This window comes from Rhinoraja longicauda, chromosome 28 (genome assembly GCF_053455715.1).
Source record: "Rhinoraja longicauda isolate Sanriku21f chromosome 28, sRhiLon1.1, whole genome shotgun sequence".
NCBI lineage: Eukaryota > Metazoa > Chordata > Chondrichthyes > Rajiformes > Arhynchobatidae > Rhinoraja > Rhinoraja longicauda.
This window is the reverse complement of record NC_135980.1, coordinates 10,994,615-11,018,202: the sequence shown is the minus strand read 5'-3', so window position 1 is coordinate 11,018,202 and position 23,588 is coordinate 10,994,615. Positions and strand designations below refer to the sequence as shown.

The following is a 23,588-nucleotide window of genomic DNA, read 5'->3' as shown; positions in this document are numbered from 1 at the left end:
GCCGCCGGGACTGGGGACTGGGGACCGGGAGGGGGCAGGCGGCGGCCGTGCACGACCCCCCACCCGCACTCCACACTCCCGCTCCACCCTTCCCGGCCCCCCCAACCCGTGCCCCGCCCCTTCCTTCCCTCGTCCCATCCCACCTTCCCTATGACTGCCCCTCCCGCCGATTTCCCCTCCTTTTCCGACCCCATCTCATGTTGCTCCCCATCTCATCTTCCCCTATGACTGCCCGCCTATTTCTTTCTCACCTATTTCCCCCCCCCCTATTCCACCCTTCGCCTAGGTGCAAATTCCCAGCTCCCCGAAAGTGGCAACACAAGTGGATCAGTCGGTAAAGAAGGTGTGCAGTGGTCGGGGTATTGAGTATAAACTTGGCAAATATGTTGTCACTGTGCAAAAATTACTTTGGTTAGGCCTCATTTGGAGTATTGTGTGCAGTTCTGGTCGAATTGGTAGAGGTGTCACAAATCACAAGATCTGAAGGTTTTAGAGGTATATATGGGCCAAACACCGACAAATGGGACTTGTTCGGGTAGGCAACTTGGTCAATTTGGGCTAAAGTGTCTGTTTCCATGTTGCGTAGCTCTAATGTCAAGATTGGATGTAAATCTAAAACTGGAGAAATTACATGGGAAAGGATGCAGTCAAATACATTTAAATTACAGATACTTTAAAAAAATGTTTTTTACGCATATTTTGCCCTATAGGTTTCTTTAACATTGGTGTCGTGTTGACAATGGAACCAACAGCAGAATTGCCAGAGATTTCCCATGCATCCAGCACAGAGCAAGAACTCAAGGGAACAACACCACCAACTGGCTTGGATGGTTCTTGCCCTTTGCCATTTAATGGTATTATTCAAGACAGCAACCAGGTGCCTTTGAGTCCAGAGGTGAAAGAACAGCAGCCTGTCCAATGGATGGAGTGTCTGAAACCTGAACACTCCAGTTTCTCAAAGGAGCTCAAACTTGCTTTGCAAACTGACAGGCACCTTGTGCGAAGTTATACTTACACAAGCGATGACTCTTCCAGTGCGGGTGAGACATCGCCATCTTCCAGCATCAACCTAGTCGAATCTGATGAACTTCTATCGGAGAAGAATGAGGGGAGAATGATGACGGGGACTGACAGGTAGGAGTAACAAGCTTAACAAACAATCTGATTAAAAGGAGAAAACTGGCGAATAATTTTGATTAAACACCAATGGGTCGGTTGGAAGAATAAGTTGGTATAACATTTTTAATCACATGGGGTCACCTGATAATTTTCCCCCCACTTGCTCATGGCCATTAAAAACCCTATGCAGCACTATTTGTTCTAGTGATCTGCTAACAAAGGAATACATATGCTGGTACAACTTCCAGTTCTGAGCCCCCTTTGAATGTGCCTAAATCTGTTGTTAGGTCAGGTGAATAATTCTTATTCAACCAGGTAATGGATCATGTCATAAATGATAGGAGCCTAATTAGGCTACTCAAGTCTACACCATTCAACCATGGCTGGTCTATCTCTCCCTCCTAACCCCATTCTCCTGCCTTCTCCCCATAACCCCAGACACCCACAAGGACATTAAAATGGACATAAAATGCTGGAGTAACATCAGGCAACATCACTGGAGAATATGGATAGGTGATATTTCTTGACCTTCACTGTTCTCCAAGAGATGCTGCCTGGCCTGCTGAGTTACTCCAGCACTTGGTGTCATTTTGTGTAACCAGCATCTGCAGTTCCATGTTTCTACATAATGGATGTGTAATGCATTTATAATGGAGTTTGGGTATATGCTGTGAGATATACAGCGCTAATCCTGGAAAATCCATGTGGCAGCTTCCCCAGTCCGTAGAAGGGGTACAGGTAGAGACTCTTGCCGTAATGTGCCAGGGACTCGCAGTACAGTTTTGTTTTCCCTCTGTAGAATCCAAGTATTCCCTGAAAACACGGTGATATTAGTACCAACACACCTTGCTTCTTGGCTTGTGTGCATATAAAAACAGCCTGGACACTTCCAAGAGGGACACCGCTATGTACTACATGCAGTGAACATGCGTCACCATATGTGCTGTGGGTTCTGAATGGAGGAATTAGATACTGATACTTGTACTGGGGATGTGCAGGTAGTTCTATAACATAGTTGGGTTCCTAAGAAAGGTTGTGTTATAGAAAATCATGTCATAAAGACAATTGTATCTGTCAATGGGAAAAGCATTTCAGATGCGCAATAACAGTTATTTCTCAGGATTCGCGAAGTAAAGATCTTTTTTAACAGTTACAAGTTTACATCTGTTACTGCTAAAAATGCTAATGACTCAATGTAACATTGTTTGTCAGAGTAGTGTAAGAAAATAACTGCAGATGCTGGTACAAATCAAAGGTATTTATTCACAAAATGCTGGAGTAACTCAGCAGGTCAGGCAGCATCTAAGAAGAGAAGGAATGGGTGACGTTTTGGGCCAAGACCCTTCTTCAGACTGATGTCAGGAGGGCGGGACGAAGGAAGGATATAGGTGGAGACAGGAAGATAGAGGGAGAACTGGGAAGGGGGAGGGGAAGAGAGGGACAGAGGAACTATCTAAAGTTGGAGAAGTCAATGTTCATACCGCTGGGCTGCAAGCTGCCCAAGCGAAATATGAGGTGCTGTTCCTCCAATTTCCGGTGGGCCTCACTATGGCACTGGAGGAGGCCCATGACAGAAAGGTCAGACTGGGAGGGGGAGTTGAAGTGCTCAGCTACCGGGAGATCAGGTTGGTTAAGGCAGACTGAGCGAAGGTGTTGAGCGAAACGATCGCTGAGCCTGCATTTGGTTTCGCCGATGTAAAGAAGTTGACATCTAGAGCAGCGGATACAATAGATGAGGTTGGAGGAGGTGCAAGTGAACCTCTATCTCACCTGGAAAGACTGTTTGCGTCCTTGGATGGAGTTGAGGGGGGAGGGAAAGGGACGTGTTGCATCTCCTGCGGTTGCAGGGGAAAGTGCCTGGGGATGGGGTGGTTTGGGTAGGAAGGAACGAATGGATCAGGGAGTTACGGAGGGAACGGTCTCTGCGGAACGCAGAAAGGGGAGGGGATGGGAAGATATGGCCAGTGGTGGGGTCCCGTTGTAGGTGATGGAAATGTTGGAGGATGATTTGTTGAATACGCTGGCTGATGGGGTGGAAGGTGAGAACGAGGGGGGGATTCTGTCCTTGTTACGAATGGGGGGAGGGGGAGCAAGAGCAGAGCCGCGGGATGTAGAATAGGCCCTAGTGAGAGCCTCATCTATAATGGAAGAGGGGAAGCCCCGTTTCCTGAAGAATGAGGACATCTCTGATGCCCTAGTGTGAAACACCTCATCCCGGGTGCAGATGTGGCGTAGACGGAGGAATTGGGAGTAGGGGTAGTCCTTTTGCATGAGACAGGGTGGGAAGAAGTGTAGTCCAGATAAGTGTGCGAGTTAGTGGCTTTATAGTAGATGTCCGTCACTAGTCTGTCTCCTGTGATGGAGATGGTGAGGTCCAGAAATGGTAGGAATATGTTGGAGATAGTCCAAGTATATTTAAGAGCAGGATAGAAATTGGTAGTGAAGTGTATGAAGTCAGTGAGTTCTGCATGGGTACAAGAGGTAGCACCAATGCAGTTATCGATGTAGCGGTGGTAGAGTTCGGGGATGGGGCCAGTGTACGTCCGGAACGAGGATTGTTCGACGTACCTGACAAAGAGGCAGGCATAGCTAGGGCCCATGCGAGTGCCCATAGCTATGCCTCTGGTTTGGAGGAAATGAGAGGAGTCAAAGGAGAAGTTGTTAAGGGTAAGAACCACCTCTGCTAGGCGGAGGAGTGTTAGTAGATGGGGAATTGGCTGGTTCTATGGTCGAAGAAGAAATGGAAGGCTTCAAGACCATCCTTGTGGGGGATGGAAGTGCAGAGTGACTGGACATCCATGGTAAAGATGAGGGAGTGGGGCCTGGAAACCGGAAGTTATCGAGGAGACGGAGAGCATGTGAGGTGTCTTGGATATAGGTGGGGAGGGATTTGACCGGGGGGACAGGATGGAGTCAAGGTAGGTGGAAATAAGTTCGGTGGGACATGAACTGGCAGAAACAATAGGTCTGCCGGGACAGTTCTGTTTATTGTTTATCAGAATATCAATACACGTGTCAATAGAAGCGATTGCTTGTCAATTTCAATGGACACTCGTGAAACTGACAGGCTGTTCTTATGAGACAATAGTGTCTGTTACTGCAGATAGGTTACAAGCTAAGCCAACAAATGGGCAGGTTTAAGCCAGGTTAATTGCTGTTAAAAGAAATGCAGACTAGCTTCTAACATTATAATGTGGAAAAGGGAACTCTGCTGGGAACCGGTGTTCTTTATAGGCAACGGCGTCTGATTACTGAGGGGAGGTTACGTAAAAACATTTTTCCCCCTTGATTGTGCAATTAAGACAGCATTTTTTTCTGCTTGACAAATTCCAAAATCAATTGTAAGTGCCTCTCTAGTTTCCAATAAATGTCATGTTATAAATAAATAGGCCCGCAAAAAAAAAAAAGTTTGCTAATTCATCAATTGCATTATATGCAATTTGTTATGAAAGTCAATGTTAGATGAACTACCTGTATACATTTTTGTGAAAGTTCCAGTGGGGCAAAGTGTTTCTATAGTGTTCTTTCCTCCAGACTTGAATTTGATCAAATTGATTGTGATGTGTGCTGGCTGTGTCTTGTTGCCAGAAGTAGTGGACCTAGACTGCTTCTGATTTATGGTATCAAGTTGAAAACTATTTGCAATGTTGAGGATTGGTAGCAGGCCAGAAAATTGGAAATGGAAATGCATTAGAAAACATAAAAGGATGATGAAAAATAGGGTAGATTGAGGTTAAGCTTGGGATGCAACTATACAAGGCATCAGTTAGACCACATTTGATGAAGTACTGTGTGCAGTTGTGGTTGCCCAGCTAGAGGAAGGATGCCATTAAGTTGGAAAAGGCTTGTAGGCTTGTGTTAGAGGGAGAGATTGGATTGGCTGTGACTTTTTATTTGGAGTGTAGGAGGCTGAGGAGTGACCTTATTGTGGTAGAAGAGATCATGAGGGCATGAGTAAAATGAATGCTCAATTTTTTTTGCCAGGTTAAAGGATTCTAACATTAGAGAGCTTAGGCCTAAGGTGAGAAAGGAGAGATTTAAGAGAGACTTCAGGCAACATTTTCACTCAGATGCTAGTCCGTATCCAGAATGAAATGTCAGAGGAAGTTTAGGTATGTGGATAGAATTATGACTTTTAATAGGCATTTGGACAGAGATATGGATAAGGTTTGGAGGGCTATAGGCCAAACAAACGCAAACGGGACTAGTCCAATGAACCAACTTGGTCAGCATGGACAAGGTGGGCCAAAGGGCCTGTTTCTGTGCAGGCCATTCTGTACAACTCTGACTCAATATCTATGGTAGCTCTTACAAGCACTTTGTTTCTTGCGAATTGTTGCCATTCTACTTTTTGTTTTTGTTATCACTGCTAGGTTACGACATATTCCCTCCTGTCAGACTTGCTGTTCTTGCCAACATTATTAATCTGTTCGCTATGGCTACACCATTCTCCCTTTTGGATCTTTGCATCTTTGTTCTAAAAATATTAGCCATTGCTTCTTTTTACTTTTGAGTCCAGAAATAGGTCCTTCACCCCAATTCATCCATGCTGATCAAATTGTCTCACCAAACTTGTCCCGCTTGCCTGCACTTTGTCCATGTCCCTCCAAATCTTTCCTATGCATGTACTTCTCCAAATGCCATAATCAAGGGATATGGGGGGAAAAAGCAGGAACGGGGTACTGATTTTGGATGACCAGCCATGAGCATATTGAATGGCTGGCTCGAAGGGCCGAATGGCCTCGTCCTGCTTTTTATGTTTCTATGTAATTGTACCCACCATTAGCACTTCAAATGACAGTTTGTTGCATATACCAACTGCTCTCTGTGGAGAAAAATATTACTCATTCGGTCCCTGTTAAATCTCACCCTCTGACCTTTAACTTATTCCCACTGGTTTTAGACTCCCTTAGCCTGGGGTGAAGACTGACTATTTACCTTATCTATGCCCCTCCTGATTTTATATACCTCGGTAACACCACCCTTAGCCTTTGTAGTACAAACAGATGAGTGGTCATAGTCCTTTTCCCAGGGTTGGGGAATCAAAAACAAAAGGACAGAGGCTTAAGGTGAAAAGGGGAAGTTTGAAAAGAGACCCGCTGGGCAACTTTTTCACACAGTGGGTGGCATGCAAATGGAAAAAGCTGCCAGAGAAAGTAGTTGAAGCGGGTACAATAACATTAAAAAAATGCATTTAGACAGGTACATGGATTGGAATAGTTTGGAGGGGTTTGTGCCAGGCACGGGCAAATGGGACCAGGTTAGATGGACTTCTTGGTTAGCATGGACAAGTTGAGCTGGATGCTGGGTGTGAGAAAAGTTCTAGTCTAACAAGCCCATCCTTGCAACTTAAGCCCACCAGTTCTGGCATAGAGTCAACTCACATTTACATTTCATAAATTTTATGTTCCAATATTTCAGAGGCAACGCTCATCGCATGTTGTTGTACTTTGCTTTAAGACATTGGTTTCAGTTTGAAGAATATAAGATTTTTGTAACAATTTTTATCTGATCACTTTTCCCCTATAGCCTGTGAACTGCCAGGTTATTATTTAATCCTTTTTCATTATGCACTGACAGATCTAAAAAACTTGTTCCATTATTGATTCCTTCAACTACTGAACCCTAAAGCAATTGTGTGCCTTTAACATGGAGCATCGAACGCTACAGCACAGGACCAAACCCTTCGCCCAGAATCCCCATGCCAAACATGATGCCAAGTTAGACTAATCTCTGCTTGTCTGTACCCTCCATTCCCTGTATATCCATTTGCATATCTAAAAGCCTCTTAAATGCCTCTTTCATATCTGCCTCTACACCCCTGGCAGCATGTTCCAAGCACCATCACTCTCTGTGTAAAAACAAAAACCTCTGCACATCTCCTTTAAATTTTGCCCTCTCGCCTTAAATCACCACCCTCTAACCTTTGACACTTCCACCTGGACAAAAGGTTCAGACTGTCTACCCAATCTAGGCCACTCATAATTTCATATACTACTATCATGCCTCCCCTCAATCTCTGTCATGCCAGAAATGTTACTGGTGCCTTGGTTTATCCTCCCCTCCCCCTGCCCTTTGGTTAATTTGCCATTGGACCTATTTATGGTGTTTTGTATTGTGTAGATGACGATATGAAATAATTTGACTTTCTATCCCAGGGCCCCTGATGCCAGCCCACCCGAAAAGATTGGAGGGGAACATCAGGAAAGTGTGGCTGGTGCTGCCTCATCTTCTGGGGCCCAGGATGTCAAGAGCAGCCGGTCCAACGTTAAGGCAGTGAGCTCTTCCTCTCGGAAGCTGCCTCGCCTGAAGAAATGTCAGAGGACCCAGAAACAGAAAGACCAGATGCAGCGAATCCGGAGGTCGAGGGAGGTGGTGATCCGCAGGAAATGCACCCCTCAGTGGATCGGCAGCTCCAGCGACGGAGGCTCCAGCAGCAATTCCGAACTCGATGAGGTTATTACCTGTGACAACGACCAGGCCAACCATCAGGAACCTCTAGGTACAGTACGGTAATCAAACAGAACAGGCTCTTCCCAGGGAATTACTGTACTAGAGTCTAGTGATGCTGGGAGGTTCAGAGAGCTCTGTTCCTCCCTCTGCCTTCTCTTGTCCTGACCTTCCACTTTTTATTTAAAATACAATTGTTTTTATCGGATGGCAGTTACTATAATAAGAACTTATTTGGACATGTTAAATCAATTAAAACACTTGAATGCTGATTAGTAGCTATATATTCTTAAGAAGCACATGAGATTTACGTACAGATGAAGGTCTTTCAGGCACACAGCATGTTTCAGGGTGGAGGAAGGAACTGCAAGTGCTGGTTTACACTGACGATAGACACAATGCTGGAGTAACTCAGCGGGTCAGGCAGCATCTCAGGAGAAAGGGCATAGATGATGTTTTGGGTCGAGACCCTTCAGATTTATTCATGCTAAGTTGGATCTAAGTAAGAGCATGCATTCTCTGAGGTCCTGTACAGATGGTTCATGAAGCTGGATTGATGACAACATTTGTTTAGATAAATACTTCAGTCACCGATTACTGGAAGGATACAGGCCAAGGGCTGGGCGTTGGGCTAATATGGAAGGGTGCACACTGGTCGGCCCACATTGGGTGAGATGGGCTGAATGACATGTTTCCATGCTGTTTGGTCTGTGATTCATAAGAACAGCTGGCAAATGGAGTAACCACTCCACAACACTTGCCATCCTTGCTATTTATAGCCCCTCACTGGTCTCTGGATCACAATGTTAGAATTCCCTATTTAAGAACACATTGCAATACCTCTTGGTGAGGTTTGCAGCAGGGTGAGGTGGTGGTGGTGGTTCAGCAGCATTTTCTCCGCAGCAAATGGAAATTAATGGCAAAAATGCCTGTGAACAAGAATGACATATTGTGCTGTGTAAGGCGGAGCTGCGAATGCTGGTTTAAACCGAAGATAAGACACAAAAAGCTGGAGTAACTCAGCGGTCTGAAGAAGGGTCTCACTCCTTTTCTCCAGAGATGCTGCCTGTCCTGCTGAGTTACTCCAGCTTTTTATGACATATTGTGCTATTGACCAAGCGCTACCTCTCCCTTTTGAATCCTTTTAAGGTGTTCAGAATTCCCGTTTATTATTTAATTATTAATGATTAAAGTGGCCCAGGAAAAGTTTTTGAGGTCATCCTCAAACTTTCAACAATATGGTCTGTAAATGGCAACACATCTCTTATGGTATTATTGTAATCAGAGTGGATTATTATTGTGTTATCCCCTGCTCCCTGTTTAACCAAGAACAGCATTGGAGCCTTGTTTCCTTTGATTTTACCTGGAGACAAGCTTTTAAATAAGTCAGTTGTTAATTTGTCTCCTTCATTATTTCCAGTTCTTCACATTTATCTCCTGAAAGTTAATGCCTGTATCTTCCACTGTTTTGTGAAGGAAAATGCTGAATATTCATTCTGAACTTTACTTGTGTTTTGCCACAAACTTGGCCACTGTTTTCAAATGTTATTAACTTTGCTTTTTGGAATTTGTAAAATGTATGGAGGTTGACCCCATTTCTTTTAAATTTTTCTCCTTTTGCTTCTGTACTTTTCCAGATTTTTGTTTCAATGTTGAGATCTTGGTGTCTGTCAAAAGCTTTCTTTTTTTGTGCTTTTTATCCTCTTCCCGATAAGTTTAAACCCCAATCTAATTCACAATCATTGGGTTCTTTTCAATAAATCTACTTGCCTTTCCTGATATCCTTCCAAAATGCTTCACATCACATTCCTCATCACAATAGATGTAACTTAAAAAATTAATAAAAACACTATCCTCTTTGTGTGTGCCAATCTTTCATTTATCAATTTTCATATCTGTGTTCTCGATACCAAAGTCCAAATGTCTCAATAGTGTCAATTTCCCTAATCTACACAATCCCATTTTCACCTGGCTATGCATTCTGTCCATGTTCTACTACATTTAGAAAGGTTAAATATACCAAATTATCACTTCAAATATATCCGTGAGTACCAAACATTACTTTCCTTTTTAACAAATCCATTGTATCTGATCGAGTGTTTTCCCAAGTCGTATCTACTTTTTTCCCCAAAGATAAAGATATAGATAAACTCTTGGGAAAGACATTCCCATCTCCAAAATATCACTTTCCCCGGATTCTTCTGAATCTAAGTTAATCCAAGCACTGTTATAGTGAGCCATTGAAAAATAGCTGCGCTATTTGGCGATAATGTCAGTCACTGAATGGGCTCATCTCGATATGAGGAAGGGCAAGAGCAGATCCTCTTTACAGACATCACAGGAAAGATTGTAATCCAAGGGGCTACGAGCATCACGTTTGATGTGACTGTTGATTCCAGTGGAATCTGATTCACCGGTCCACCTCGCGCTCAAACTGGCATGTGTACAACTCCCTAAACTATCCTGTTCCCTGTCACGGATGTTGTATTGTGAAATGTAATCAATTGTTTCTTGAGATTGTGACTCCTCCACTTGCCACCCAAAAGAACAAAAAACACTCGAAACATTGCTTTGCCCCACTTCTCAGAACACAGGAGTACCTTTCATTCACCTGCACTTAATGTATCAACCTCCGGGCAACATCAATTGTCACCTGCAGTTATTGCACCAGGTGACAATTGATCACAACATTCAACATTCTTATCAAATTTCCAAACATCACCAAGTTCTCGGGCTTGAAATGCTGCTACCTAGGTAACAGATATAATTAGCGATGTTACAAAGAAACAAAATCCGAGTCTCATTCATTAATTATGCAGATAGTCAAGCAAAAAAAATTCTACCACCGGTTAAAATCCAGCAAGTAAATACTGACTGCCCATTAGATCAGAGAAATTATTGTATGTTGTTAAGAAGCTTTGTCAACAGTTTAGAACTGTCGCAAAGCCAACAATCTTCTGATAAATTATTTTAAAGCTTTGAAAGAAAATACTTTGCTAGATGTGCTGTTTTTGCTTTATAACTGGTGCTGATGAGATGGTCCTTGAAACTGTACGAGTGCAATTTATAAGGGGATAGAGCTAAAAATTATTCCTTTCCAGATACAGTAAAGACATTCAAATTTACACAGGACCTTTGACATCTTTTCAAAATGCTGTACAATCTTATGTACTTTGGTCACCCATTAAATAATCACTTCTTATTATATGGGAAACAACAGCCAGCTTGTACAAACAAGCTTCCAGAAAAAGCATTCTGAGTATTCTCAGATGGACTGCATTTATGACTTTGGTCTGAACACCAAAGTTAATTAACCCTTCTCTTCAAAATAGTACCGCGGCTTTTTATGCCCACCCGACGTCCGAGAAACTGTGCACCCTCAGTGCTGCAGTTGCTGAGGTGTTGCACTTTGGGAGGTCTCATGTAAGGGGAGAGTGTAGAGTTAATGTCAAGAACCGTAAGAGCATTGATGTACAGAGGAATGTTAGGGATGCTGACAGTGGCAGCACAAGTAGATAGGGAGGTAAAGAGGGCATATGGTATGCCTGCGTTCAGTGCATTGAGTATAAGAGCTGAAAAGTCATGCTGCAGCTTTATGTGACTGGTTTGGCTGGGGTTTGGGTATTGTCTGCAGTTCTGGTCGCCCCACTATGTAGATGTAGGATGTCGAGCCTTTGTAGAGAGTGCAGAAGAGGTTTACTGGATTGCTGCCTGTGTTTGAGGGTATTAGCTCTCAGGAGAGTTTTGACAAACTTGGATTGTTTTCTCTGGAATGCTTTGGGAGACCTGATACAAGTATATATAACACTGAGGCAGAGATAAGATAGTCAGAACTTCTTTCTCAGGGTGGAAATGTCAAAGGTTAAAAGGCATAGCCTTCTCTACATTATCGAATGTAGACACAATAAGGACATTTAAGCGGCATTTTGACAGGCATATAGGTAGACAGGGAATGGAGGAATATAGATTATGTGCAGGTCGAGGAGATGAGTTTAAATTGGCAGTATCACAAAATGTTGGAGTAACTCAGCAGGTCGGGCAGCATCTAGGAGAGAAGGAATGGGTAACGTTTTGGGTCGAGACCCTTCAGACTGAAGAAGGCTCTCGACCCAAAACGTCACCCATTCCTTCTCTCCTAGATGCTGCCTGACCTGCTGAGTTACTCCAGCATTTTGTGAGACCTTCGATGTGTACCAGCATCTGCAGTTATTTTCCTACATGTTCCACACAGACATTGTGGTCCGAAGGGCCTGTTCCTGTGCTGTCCTGTTCTATATTTCATGTTCCAGATTTCAATGCAGGGTGAAACATGAGGACGGGAACTTTCCAATTCAGAGGAAAGACTTTCTGATGCCAAAGATACCTCACAGACCTATAGTAGAGGGTGATAGAACCACACCAAGATGGCCGCGCCGTTGTGTTTGGCTGCCTGTCGTCGCTCACCTGGAGATCGTAGTGTTCTTCGAGCCACTTTGGTTTACGAGCGCCGAACCCTCCTGTTGATCCGACCCTCCGTCGTCGACTTCTTCAGCCCAGGTCCCGGACAAAGTTTCTTCCAGCGATCGCTCCTCGATCAACTCCCGGTAGATGTGCAGGCCCAGCCTTACATCCACCGCCGCACGCACCGCGCTAGGAGGCGGGGTAAACGCGCGGGAACATTAGAAAATTTAAAAAACCTCGCCCGCGCTCATCCAACAGTGGCCTACCTCGCCCAGCGCTGCGAAGTCGGACCTGGTCGACCTTACTGCTCCATCCACCGGCGCTCCCTCGAGCTCAGGTATGCCGCTCTTCGACCGATCATCCCGGTCCCTGGACTGCCGGCCCGTGGGCTCCCAGCAAGGCCACCTGTGAAGCGCAGCGGCGTGGTCTCCCTGAACCTCCGCCCGCTGGCGTGGGAGCCGCTACCAGACCGAAGCTCACCTGCTGTCCCTGCTGTCCCTGCTAAAGTGGCCCTGATCAACACAAGATCCCTACAGAACAAGACCTTCATCCTCAACGACTTCTTCATCAGCCGTGGATTGGACTTCTTACTGCTCACAGAATCCTGGCTTAACCCTGGTGAGCTTGCTCCACTCGTGGAACTCTGTCCTGATAACTGTAACTTCTTCACCTCGCCTAGGCTCTCCGGACGCGGTGGGGGCTTAGCCACTGTGTTTAAGAAGCATTTCAACTGCCGCCTCCTGAACGCTGATCATTTCTCCAGTTTCGAGGTGCAACTAATTAAAGTAGGCCTAGCCTATCCCCTCTTAATTGTTCTTGTGTATCGCCCACCAAAAATGCATAAGGACTTCATCACCCAATTTGCTGATCTGATTTCTAGCATTTTGCCCAAATTTGACTGGATCATGATTCTTGGTGACTTTAATATTCATGTTTGCTGTCCCACTAAGCCTCTTGTGAGTGAATTTATGCACCTGGTTGAGTCCTTCAATCTGACTCTTCACACCACGGGACCCACTCACAAGTTAGGCCATACTCTCGACCTAGTGTTATCGTCCGGATTCCCAATCAACAACATCGAAACTACTGAAGCTTGTCTATCGGACCACAGCGCTATCATTTTTGACGCATCTCTGCCTTTATCTCCCGCAAAATCTCATCTCCCTGTTCGCTACTCCCGCGACATAAATTCATTGACTGCCAGTAAATTCTCCGAGGCTCTCACAGCTGCCCCCAACATCTGCACTATTGAGGCCTCTTCCCCCCCATCTCAGCACTGAGGATCTCGCCTCTTTACTTAATATCACTTGCTCGTCCATCCTGGATTCTATCGCTCCCCTTAAAATGAAAAAGCCTAAGCCCAAAGGTCGGCCGTGGCTCAATGACTCCACCAAAGCCCTAAGAAGGGAGTGCAAAAAATCAGAAAGGAGGTGGAAATGTGACAAGCTTCAAATTTCCTTCGAAATTCTGAGAAACAATCTTCTCAAATACCAGGAAGCAGTAAAGTCTGCTAGAGCACAATACTTCTCCGACCTTATTTCCAAAAACTCTCAACTCCAAGGTCCTATTTAGAACAATTACCTCTGTCATGTCCCGCCCCCAGTACCAGCTTAGTTGGGTCCCCTGCTAAGTGCGAGGAATTCGCTAAATTTTTCACCAACAAAGTTGAGAACATTAGAATGAACATTTCCCCTCCCACCCGTGACCTAGCTGTCTCACTAGTCTGTTCATCTAAATTGGACTGCTTCCAACCCGTCACTCTATCCTCCCTTGCAAAGCTTGTCTCCGCTATGAAACCTGCAACCTGCCCCCTTGATCCTGCCCCCACTGCCCTTCTGAAGGATGTCATTGCAATAGCCGGTCCCAGCATCCTCTCTATTATCAACAGTTCTCTGGCCACTGGCACTGTTCCAACCAGTTTCAAGCACGCGGTGGTCCAGCCCCTACTGAAAAAACCTAACCTAGACCCCACCTTGCCTAGCAACTACAGACCCATTTCCAAACTGCCATTCCTGTCAAAAGTCCTTGAAAAGGCAATCCTAAACCAATTAGTGCCCTATCTGCACCAAAACACCATCCTGGAAAGTTTCCAGTCAGGTTTCAGAGCCCACCACAGCACAGAGTCTGCCTTGTTGAAGGTACACAACGACCTGCTTCTCGCCATCGACACCGGCGACTGTGCAATCCTGCTCCTTCTCGACCTCAGCGCAGCGTTCGATACAGTGGACCACACCATCCTTATTGACCGTCTCCGGTACGCGGTTGGCATTGATGGCACTGCCCTGAGCTGGTTCGCTTCGTACCTCAAAGATAGGAGTTTCGCCATCAACATAGGCAGTTATTCCTCTGCTCCAGCTAGCCTCTCCAGCGGAGTTCCACAAGGCTCCATCCTAGGCCCCATTCTCTTCTCTCTATACATGCTCCCCCTTGGCCAAATCATTCAAAGGCACGGCATTTCTTTCCACTGCTATGCCGATGACACTCAGCTTTACCTCCCCCTGAAACCCAACAACCAGTCAAATTTAAACAGCCTCTTACACTGCCTTGAGGACATAAAATGTTGGATGGCACAGAACTTCCTCCAATTAAATGAGAGCAAGTCTGAGGTCATCCTATTCGGCCCCCCCGACTCCATCAAATTGATAACAGGCAGTCTTGGAAGTCTATCCTGCCTAGTCAAACCGCATGTCAAAAACCTCGGCATGATATTTGACTCTGCATTAAAATTTGATAAGCAAGTCAACGCTGTGGTAAAAGCCAGCTTCTTCCAACTTCGAACCATAGCTAAAATCAAACCTTTCCTCCAATTCGACGACACAGAAAAAATCATTCACGCTTTCATTTCCTCCCGCCTAGACTACTGCAACTCCCTATACACTGGGATCAGCCAATCTTCCCTGTCCCGCCTGCAACTGGTCCAAAACGCCGCAGCGAGACTCCTGACGGGTACCCGTAAAAGGGACCACATCACCCCGATTCTGGCCTCTCTCCACTGGCTCCCTGTACGGTACAGAATCAACTTCAAGCTCCTCCTATTCACGTATAAAGCCCTAAATGGACACCCCCCCCCCCACATCAAAAATCTTCTAACCCCCCTCTCTAACTCCAGGTCCCTCAGGTCGGCCGACTTGGGGCTACTCACTATCCCGCGGTCTAGGCTTAAGCTCAGGGGTGACCGCGCTTTTGCGGTTGCAGCTCCTAGACTGTCGAACAGCATCCCTCTCCCCATCAGAACTGCCCCCTCCATCGACTCCTTTAAGTCCAGGCTCAAAACCTATTTCTACTCCCTAGCGTTTGAGGCTCATTGAGGAGGCGCTGTGAACTGTTTGCGTGCTACTGTATGTTTCATTTTTTTTTTTTTCCATTGGAACCTAATCAGATGTACAGCACTTTGGTCAACGTGGGTTGTTTTTAAATGTGCTATACAAATAAAATTGACTTGACTTGACTTGACACCAGGGTGATGAATGTGGATTAACACAAGATGAAGTAGAGTGAAAATCAAAACCTGCAGATGCTAGAAATCTGAAATAAAAATGATGGAAATGCTTGGTGTCAATGGAGTGAGGGCCATTGGGGGTCAGACCAGAAACATGAACTATGTCAAAATGGGAATGAAAGAATATAAATTAATTTCAGATGTAGATTAAGTGGGGGTGGGATGGATGACATCGAGATAATAACTCTGGTGGCATATGACCAAATGTGTTAATGTGGCATTTGGAGGCACATTAGTTTTGTTATGATTATGAACATTAGATAACCAGAATGTCTTGGAGGTCTTTGCACATGAAGTAATAGCCAGCTTCATGACGAAAGAACTTATTTAGAGGTGGCAACTGACCAGAAAGCTACACTTAATGTTTATACATGATAAAACTAGAAATGGTAGTGCCCTGGAGAGTGTTATAGAACAGAGAGACTGCAAGGTACATAGTGCTCTAAAATGGTGTTGCGGGATGGTGAGGAAGTTGTTTAGCATGCTTGCTTTCATTGATCAGTGAAATTGGTGTTAGGTCATCCTGTCGTAATTGTACAAGTGGTAGTTGAGACCACACGATGTATTGTGTGAAGTTCTGGTTGCTCAGATGAGGTGAATGGCTCATTTCCCCCCTCAAAATTAGGGGATCAAGAATTAGAGGGTGTAGATTTAAGGTGAGAGGTGAAAGATTTAAAAGGAACTTGTGTGGCAACTTTTTCCATACAGAGATTGCTGGGTGTGTGGAATGAGCTGCCGGAGGAAATGCAGGCAGGTACAATTACAATTAAAAGACACTTGTACAATTAGATAGATAGAAGAATAGGGGACAAATACAGGCAAATAGGACCAGCTCAGATACACGTGGTTGGGGGCCCTGTTTTCATGCTGTATTGTCTTAATCTTTAAAAATTGTTCCCACCACAGATCCTATGGATGAAGACATATTGGTTGTTGAACCACTACCTGGGTCATCTTTGCCAGTTAGCGAAGAGGTCAACATCACTTCCAGCGACAGTGAGGTGGAGATCATCAACATTGTAGATGATGAAAGGTAAGCCGATGTACGCGCTCTGTTCAGCCTCCTGATGGTGATGCTACAATTACTTAGCAAAGTTTGTTGACCTCAGGCTGGAGGTAAAGTATGATTGCTAATTCTGTGTACTCCGCAGCAATACTAAAGACTAGTCGTATGTTGGAGACAGTTTCTCAGTTTATGTTAGTTTGCGTAAGGTGTTGAACTAGGTTTGTATGATGTGCCATGGAAAGTATTGGATGACTCCCATTGCTCTCACCCCTTGCAGGCCGTCGGTGTCGGGAGCGTGGACTGGCCGCACTGTGAAGAAACTGACACCCTCCAATGTCCAGGCTCCGCCCGGGCACCGGACAACATCTGCTGAGGTTGTAGACCTGACACTCGATGATAATGGTACGGACTTGAGAACTTAGCCACCAGATGTGATCTTGATTTTATTTGCGTGTTTTTTTAATGTCCCATTTTTTCTAATTTTTTTCTTCAGCAACCCCCCCCCCCCCCTTCATTCTGCTCCTTGAAGGCCCTTCCCCTTTCTCAGTGCTTTGCAAATGCTCCCTTTTAAACAAACACTCAATTTCCCATGACATCCAGCTTACCCTAGACTTACTGCACTTGTTCTGAACACGAGTCTCTCACTCTTAAAGACTCCCACTTGTGGGATGTGGATTTACCCACTCATGGTTGTTCTCCTTCTGCATTTACCAGATCCTGCTCCATGGTGCTGAGATTGCCCTCCTCGCAGTACAGAAAATTAACATCTGAACCATCCTTACTCCTTTCCATAATCACCTTAAAATATGTCAAGTTTAGTTTAGTGATACAGTATGAAAACAGGGCCTTCGGCCCACCGAGTCCATGCCGACCAATGATCATGCTAACATTATCCTACACATACTAGGGACAAATTACAATTTTTACTAAGCCAATTAGCCTACAAACCTGTATGTCATTGGAATGTGGGAGGAAACCGGAGATCCTGGGGAAAACCCACGCAGGTCACGGGGAGAACATACAAACTCCTTACATGCGGCACCCATGGTCAGGATTGAACCTGTGTGTCTGGCGTTATAAGGCAGCAACTCTACTGCTGTGCCACCGTGTTATAACCTCCAAAATGCTTGTCCACTGACATTTTAACCTCTTGCCAAACAATGGTTTGTAAAACCAATACTTAAGGATTTATTTTCCAGCTTGGTCTGTTTGAATGTTTCGGCTATAGGCTCCACAGAAGTGCGGAATTTCATTCCGTTTTCTGGTTCACCATGTGTACTGCAGGCACCCGACTGAAATGCTCACATTCTGGGCCTTCTCATTGTTGAAGATGGGGATATTCTTTGATATTCCTCCTCCTGCTAGCTATTGAGCTTATTCTACTGCCTGATGTGGCAGTACTGCATTATTTTTGATCTGACCCATCCGATGCAGAATCCCTCAGCAATGTCGCCTTTTGCTGTTTTACATCTGTGGTCCTGTAAGGAAGGATCGCACTCGATCTACAGAAGATATGCCTGGTGCTACTACTGAATGCTTTCTGCACTCTTTGAGATGGGTGATTCTCCGCCTTGGTAGTAATGGTAGTGCGAGCATCATCTGCTTGAGGTTACACATTGTAGTGGAAGTACATTATTTCTGCTAAGTTTGGAGCTGCTAAATTTGTGCAGAGCCAATCTCATTTCATTTGATGGCAGTGCCACAATACACAGTGAAGGGTGTCCTCAGCGTGAAAGTGAGAGTTTTGGCTCCTTATTGCAGTGAGCTCTGCCGTGGGCACTCATTTTGAGGACAAGGTCACGCTGGCTTACTCTCATGTTTACTCAATGCCTGCACTGGTCCAAACTGAGTCCTTCAGGATTTGGCAGCTCCACTCTGCCAGGGCCGGTCTTATCAAGCTGTTCTTGGTTGAACATTGTTGTCCCTCACTCAGAGAACATGCTGTGCCTGCTACTTTTTTAGTATTTCCAAGTGTTGTTCAAAGTACAGGATTCATCAGATGAGAGAGGATAGTTAGCTGTAATCAAGAGGCAGTTTCCATACTCATGTTTGACCTGATGACTCAAGATAGCTCAGTGGCACAGTACTAGAGTTGCTGCCTTACAGCACCAGAGACCAGGTTCGATCCTGACCTCGAGTGCTGTCTGAACATCTTATAGAAACTTACAAAATTCTTAAGGGGTTGGACAGGCTAGATGCAGGAAGATTGTTCCCGATGTTGGGGAAGTCGAGAACAAGGAGTCACAGTTTAAGGATAAGGGGGAAGTCTTTTAGGACCGAGATGAGAACGTTTTTTTTCACACAGAGAGTGGTGAATCTGTGGAATTCTCTGCCACAGAAGGTAGTTGAGGCCAGTTCATTGGCTTATATTTAAGAGGGAGTTAGATGTGGCCCTTGTGGCTAAAGGGATCAGGGGGTATGGAGAGAAGGCAGGTCCAGGATACTGAGTTGGATGATCAGCCATGATCATATTGAATGGCGGTGCAGGCTCGAAGGGCCGAATGGCCTACTCCTGCACCTATTTTCTATGTTTCATTGTACGTTCTCCCTGCGACCGCGTGGGTTTTCTCGGGGTGCTCCAGATTCCGACCACATCCCAAAAATGTGCAGGTTTGTACGTTAATTGGCTCTAGTGTGTAGACTTTGGTAAAAATTAAAAATTGTCCCTAATGTGTAGAATAGTGCTAGTGTACTGGTGATCGCTGGTCGGCGTGGTCTTGGGCCGAAGGGCCTATTTCCACCACTGTATCTCTAACTAATTAACTAACTAACCAAGACCACATGGTGGTCTCATGTCAGCCTTCAGACCTCGTCTCAATGTACGGCACCTTTGGGTTAGGTCTGCCCTCCTGTGGAATATAATGTACGCAGGGAATAGGATCGCATGTTGTCTGTCGGGTGAGATTCTGTGGACAAACTACATCAGGATATTGATGAATTTCTCAATTTAGCCATCAGTCTCTAAATAATTGTGAGAAGAACTTTAAGGATTGATTGGACAGGGAATGGCTTTACTTAGATGGTCCATATAATTTATTTTTCCTCCTTTAATGTGGTATAAGTACATTTTTAAGCAGCTTGCTGGACCATTTCCCCATGAGCGTCATTTCTGCTGATCTGTTGTCAACATCTTGTCCACCCCAGTGAGTGGGACACGTTTTCTCTCTTTGAAGGACATTAGTGTACACCCATGTTGAAGAACAGTGGGAAGAGACAGTGATGATGACGGGCGCAAAGAATGTACATTTTTATGATTGTTTTTGTAATCTCAATTCCTCAATCTATTTAGGTTCTAGACCACTAACTGAATTTGTGGGTTTCCTGATTCAGTAATTTAACTGCATCGTTGCCTTCATTTTCCATATTTTAATATTGGTTGACTGATGCTTTTCGTAATGACAAACCTCATGGAAATCTTTAAGAATGTCCTGTGTGAACTCATGGTTATTCTTAGCTGGGCAGTCTATTTTATTTCCTTGTTGGTAGGGTGGGGTTAACAATTCATTTTTAAAGGTGGCATAGTAGGGCAGCAGTTGAGTTACTGCCTTACAGCGCCAGAGACTTGGGTTTGATCCTGCCCATGGGTGCTGTCTGTATGGCGTTTCGCCTGTGCTGGTTTTCTCCTACACTTAAGGGCGTGCAAGTTTGTAGGTTAATTGGCTTGGATAAAATTGTTCCTGATTTGTAAGATAGTGTACGGGGTGATCACTGGTTCTGTCATGGGCCTCCTCCAGTGCCATAGTGAGGCCCACTGGAAATTGGAGGAACAGCACCTCATATTTCGCCTGGGCAGCCTGCAGCCCAGTGGTATGAACATTGACTTCTCCAACTTTAGATAGTTCCTCTGTCCCTCTCTTCCCCTTCCCAGATCTCCTTCTATCTTCCTGTCTCCACCTATATCCTTCCTTTGTCCCGCCCCCCTGACATCAGTCTGAAGAAGGATCTTGACCCGAAACGTCGCCCATTCCTTCTCTCCTGAGATGCTGCCTGACCTGAGTTACTCCAGCATTTTGTGAATAAATACCTTTGATTTGTACCAGCATCTGCAGTTATTTTCTTATACTACTGGTTGGTGTGGACTCGGTGGGCCGAATGTCCTGTTTCCGTGATGTATCTCTAAAGTCTAAAGTGTGATGTGGGATAGGTGTTCAAATATTCCTACGGGCCTCTTCACCCTTTTTTTTGTCTCTGATTTTGTGGCAGATCCTCTGACTACACAGGGTGAGCACCCTCTTGACGACTCCCTCAGTAGCCCTGAAATCCTGCAGCCAGGTTTGTCGATAGATGCATCATCGGGAATTTCATTGCCAGTCGACGTCAGTGCAACAAACTTGCTGTCGACATCCTTCAGCAGCACAGCTACTCGAACGTCTACGGTCAGCTCGGAGGCTTCCCATAGGACTTCGGGTAGTGTATTGACTCTCGACTTGTACATCTCGCCCGTGCACCTTTACTTCATATCCTGCACTATCACCACATGTAACACTCTTCTACATCTAGTCATGTACCGTGTAGAATTGGCACTGCGAAGAAGTGGCGATCAAATGTGCGCTGCCTGTGGTGGTGCTGTTAGAGCACTTCAGTCAGTAACGTTCTCTTCCTGTCCCAATAGACAATAGGTGTAGGAGTAGGCCATTCGGCCCTTCGAGCCAGCACCGCCATTCAATGTGATCATGGCTGATCATTCACCCCTTTGCCCCTAACACCAGGCCTGCCTGTTGTTCTCTCTAGTGTCTAACCAATTCCCTTTTGAAAGCAGTGAGTCTGTTTCCTCCTCCCCTCCCGCACTGATCCCCGGCGCCCAGCATCATTAAGTCTGTAAGATGTTGCAAGATTGCGTGAATTAGAAGCAGGAATGGGGTCCTCATCACAATTTTATCAGGCGTTGGCTGATTAGACTGTAAGCTCGCATAGGCTTAGCCATCTGTCAGCACAAACTTTTTGCCTCTTTTGTCATGCATTCCTCTACCCTAAACTTTACAGACGCAAGATATAGGAGCAGAATTAGGCCGTTACACCTATTGAGTCTGCTTCGTCATTTGATTTCAAACGGCGCCGCTATTTTTCCCTATTTTTTCCTTTCTCCTGTCTTCCCCCTGTAACTTTTAACGCCCTTATTAATCAAGAGGCTATCAACCCCTGCTTTAAAAATACCCAAATGACTTGGCCTCCACAGCTGTCTGTGGCAATGAGTTCCACAGATTTGCCACCCTCTGGCTAAAGAAATTCCTCCTCATCTCCAATCTAAAGATGAGTCCCTTTTATTCTGAGGCCATGTCATCTGGTTCTAGATTTCTCCCACTAGTAGAAACATCCTCTTCACATCCACATTATCAAGATCTTCCAAGAAAAGTACTGAGACTTGGCATTTTTGTTTGGGGAAGAGAGGTTGTTGAAATACTCTTGTGGTACTTCCTGAAATACTCTTGTGGTTTAGGGAAGAGTATTTTTCCTGAGGACATGTGAAACCTGTGGCTGATTGACTGTTGATGGGGAAAGCAGCTATCTGCATGAGTTGCATTAATTGTTGGTTGTTTTACAGGAGAGATGCCTATCACCTCAAGCACCACCAGCTTAATGTCAACATCCTGTCAACACCAGAGGACATCAAAATATACTGCCTGCTGCACCCAACGCTGTCTCTGCAGATCAACGAGGCTGGTGTCTCACCAATCCCGCCCTGCCCAGTCGTACTTCCAGCAGTATCATATCGGGCATGTCCAGGGCCAGGTGTATCAAGCCCAGTGTTCACAGCCTCAGCATCTCCATTCCCACTCCCAATTCCTTAACCATCAAAGCCACCAGACCTGGGAACATCAGCCTTACCCACAGTTTCCACCACTCGGGTTCCAGCATGTTCAACAGGGAAATTCGCAATCGATGCTCAGCGGTGTTAGCCCACAAGCAGGGGATACCTCGGCCAACCAGGAGAACCAGGTAAACATACGCCTACCTTGGCTGGTGAAAGTGAGTGTCAGTCTTGAGTGGTTTCCTGGAATGAGAGAGTGGTGAATTTCGAATCCTGAGTTGTATCCAAACCATCTTATTTCCACCATATATTAAAGTGGACCTTGCAATTGTATTTTAGGTTTCAAAAATGCCTGAAGGTGCACTGTGTAAACTATTGGGTAAACAGGAACTTCTGATAAGTATTTCTCCAAAATTGTGCTTAAAAACAAATCAGTTCCTTATATGGAGAGAGGGCCTCGGGTTTGGGTTTATTATTGCCATGTGTAGTGAGGTACAGCAAACAGCTTTGTTTTGCATGCTATCCAATCAAATCAGGTAATAATGTACATAAATACAATCAAGCCCAACTCAACTACTTGAGGTAGAGCAACGGTAAAGATACAGTGAATATAGTTCTCAGCATTGTAGTGCAGAAGTTCCAGAGACGCAATCCAATGTCTGCAATGAGATAGAGGGGAATCAAACTGTACCCTAGCTTATTGGATCTTGTTAGCAGAGGATGGTTACAGTTTGGGACATCACTGAATCTGCCACTTCTGGGTATGGTTCAGGGATCTACTAGAACATTGCGGGCCATTTATTTATGGGGAGATGATGACTCTGGGAATGGACTTGCGTAACCCAAACGGAAAGCAAGGGGGTGATGTGGGCCTTAAATACTTATGATGCACATTCATTTTTGTGATTTTAAGTATTGATGCAAGACTGAATTTTATTTCATAGAAGCTCTGCTGATTTATTTTCCTTAACTTAACTTTAGGCTCCTTTATGTGACCTCACTAACACGGCAGAAGATGTTGAGGGGGTTGAAGCTGCCCAGAAGAGCAGTGCCCAGGTATCATCATGGCATGCCCACAGTTCCCAGGAGATGGAAGTGAATGGAAACCAGCCACCGACTGTCTTGTCACCAATCCTTTGGCACTCTCACGGTTCTCCTCTGAATGAGGGTAATGGCAGCCAGTCCGGTGCAGACAAGCACGGCACAGTTCAATCACCCACCTGTATCATTTCAGCTTGGCAGGAGTCTAGCGTCCAACCAAGTGAAGTTCGAAGAATTCAGTCAGGTGCGCTTGAATCCCAGAGTCACAAAGGGCATGGCAAACT

At 45.2% G+C, this 23,588-nt stretch overlaps 1 protein-coding gene across 3 annotated transcripts in view; it reads left to right on the top strand.

Moving 5' to 3' along the window:
• Positions 1-23,588, top strand: part of LOC144607295 (uncharacterized) — a 40,794-nt gene that overhangs the window by 361 nt on the left and 16,845 nt on the right. The window contains exons 1-8 of one of the 3 annotated variants that reach the window (XM_078424031.1): positions 10-343; positions 711-1,134; positions 7,278-7,621; positions 16,415-16,541; positions 16,792-16,916; positions 20,718-20,921; positions 22,057-22,451; positions 23,245-23,548. In XM_078424031.1, the coding sequence (XP_078280157.1) occupies positions 740-1,134; positions 7,278-7,621; positions 16,415-16,541; positions 16,792-16,916; positions 20,718-20,921; positions 22,057-22,451; positions 23,245-23,548 (1,894 nt within the window). In that variant the 5' untranslated portion in view covers positions 10-343; positions 711-739. Of the gene's footprint in view, positions 1-9; positions 344-381; positions 496-710; positions 1,135-7,277; positions 7,622-16,414; positions 16,542-16,791; positions 16,917-20,717; positions 20,922-22,056; positions 22,452-23,244; positions 23,549-23,588 lie in introns of those variants that run through there. The other 2 variants (XM_078424032.1, XM_078424030.1) reach the window with 2 other exon arrangements.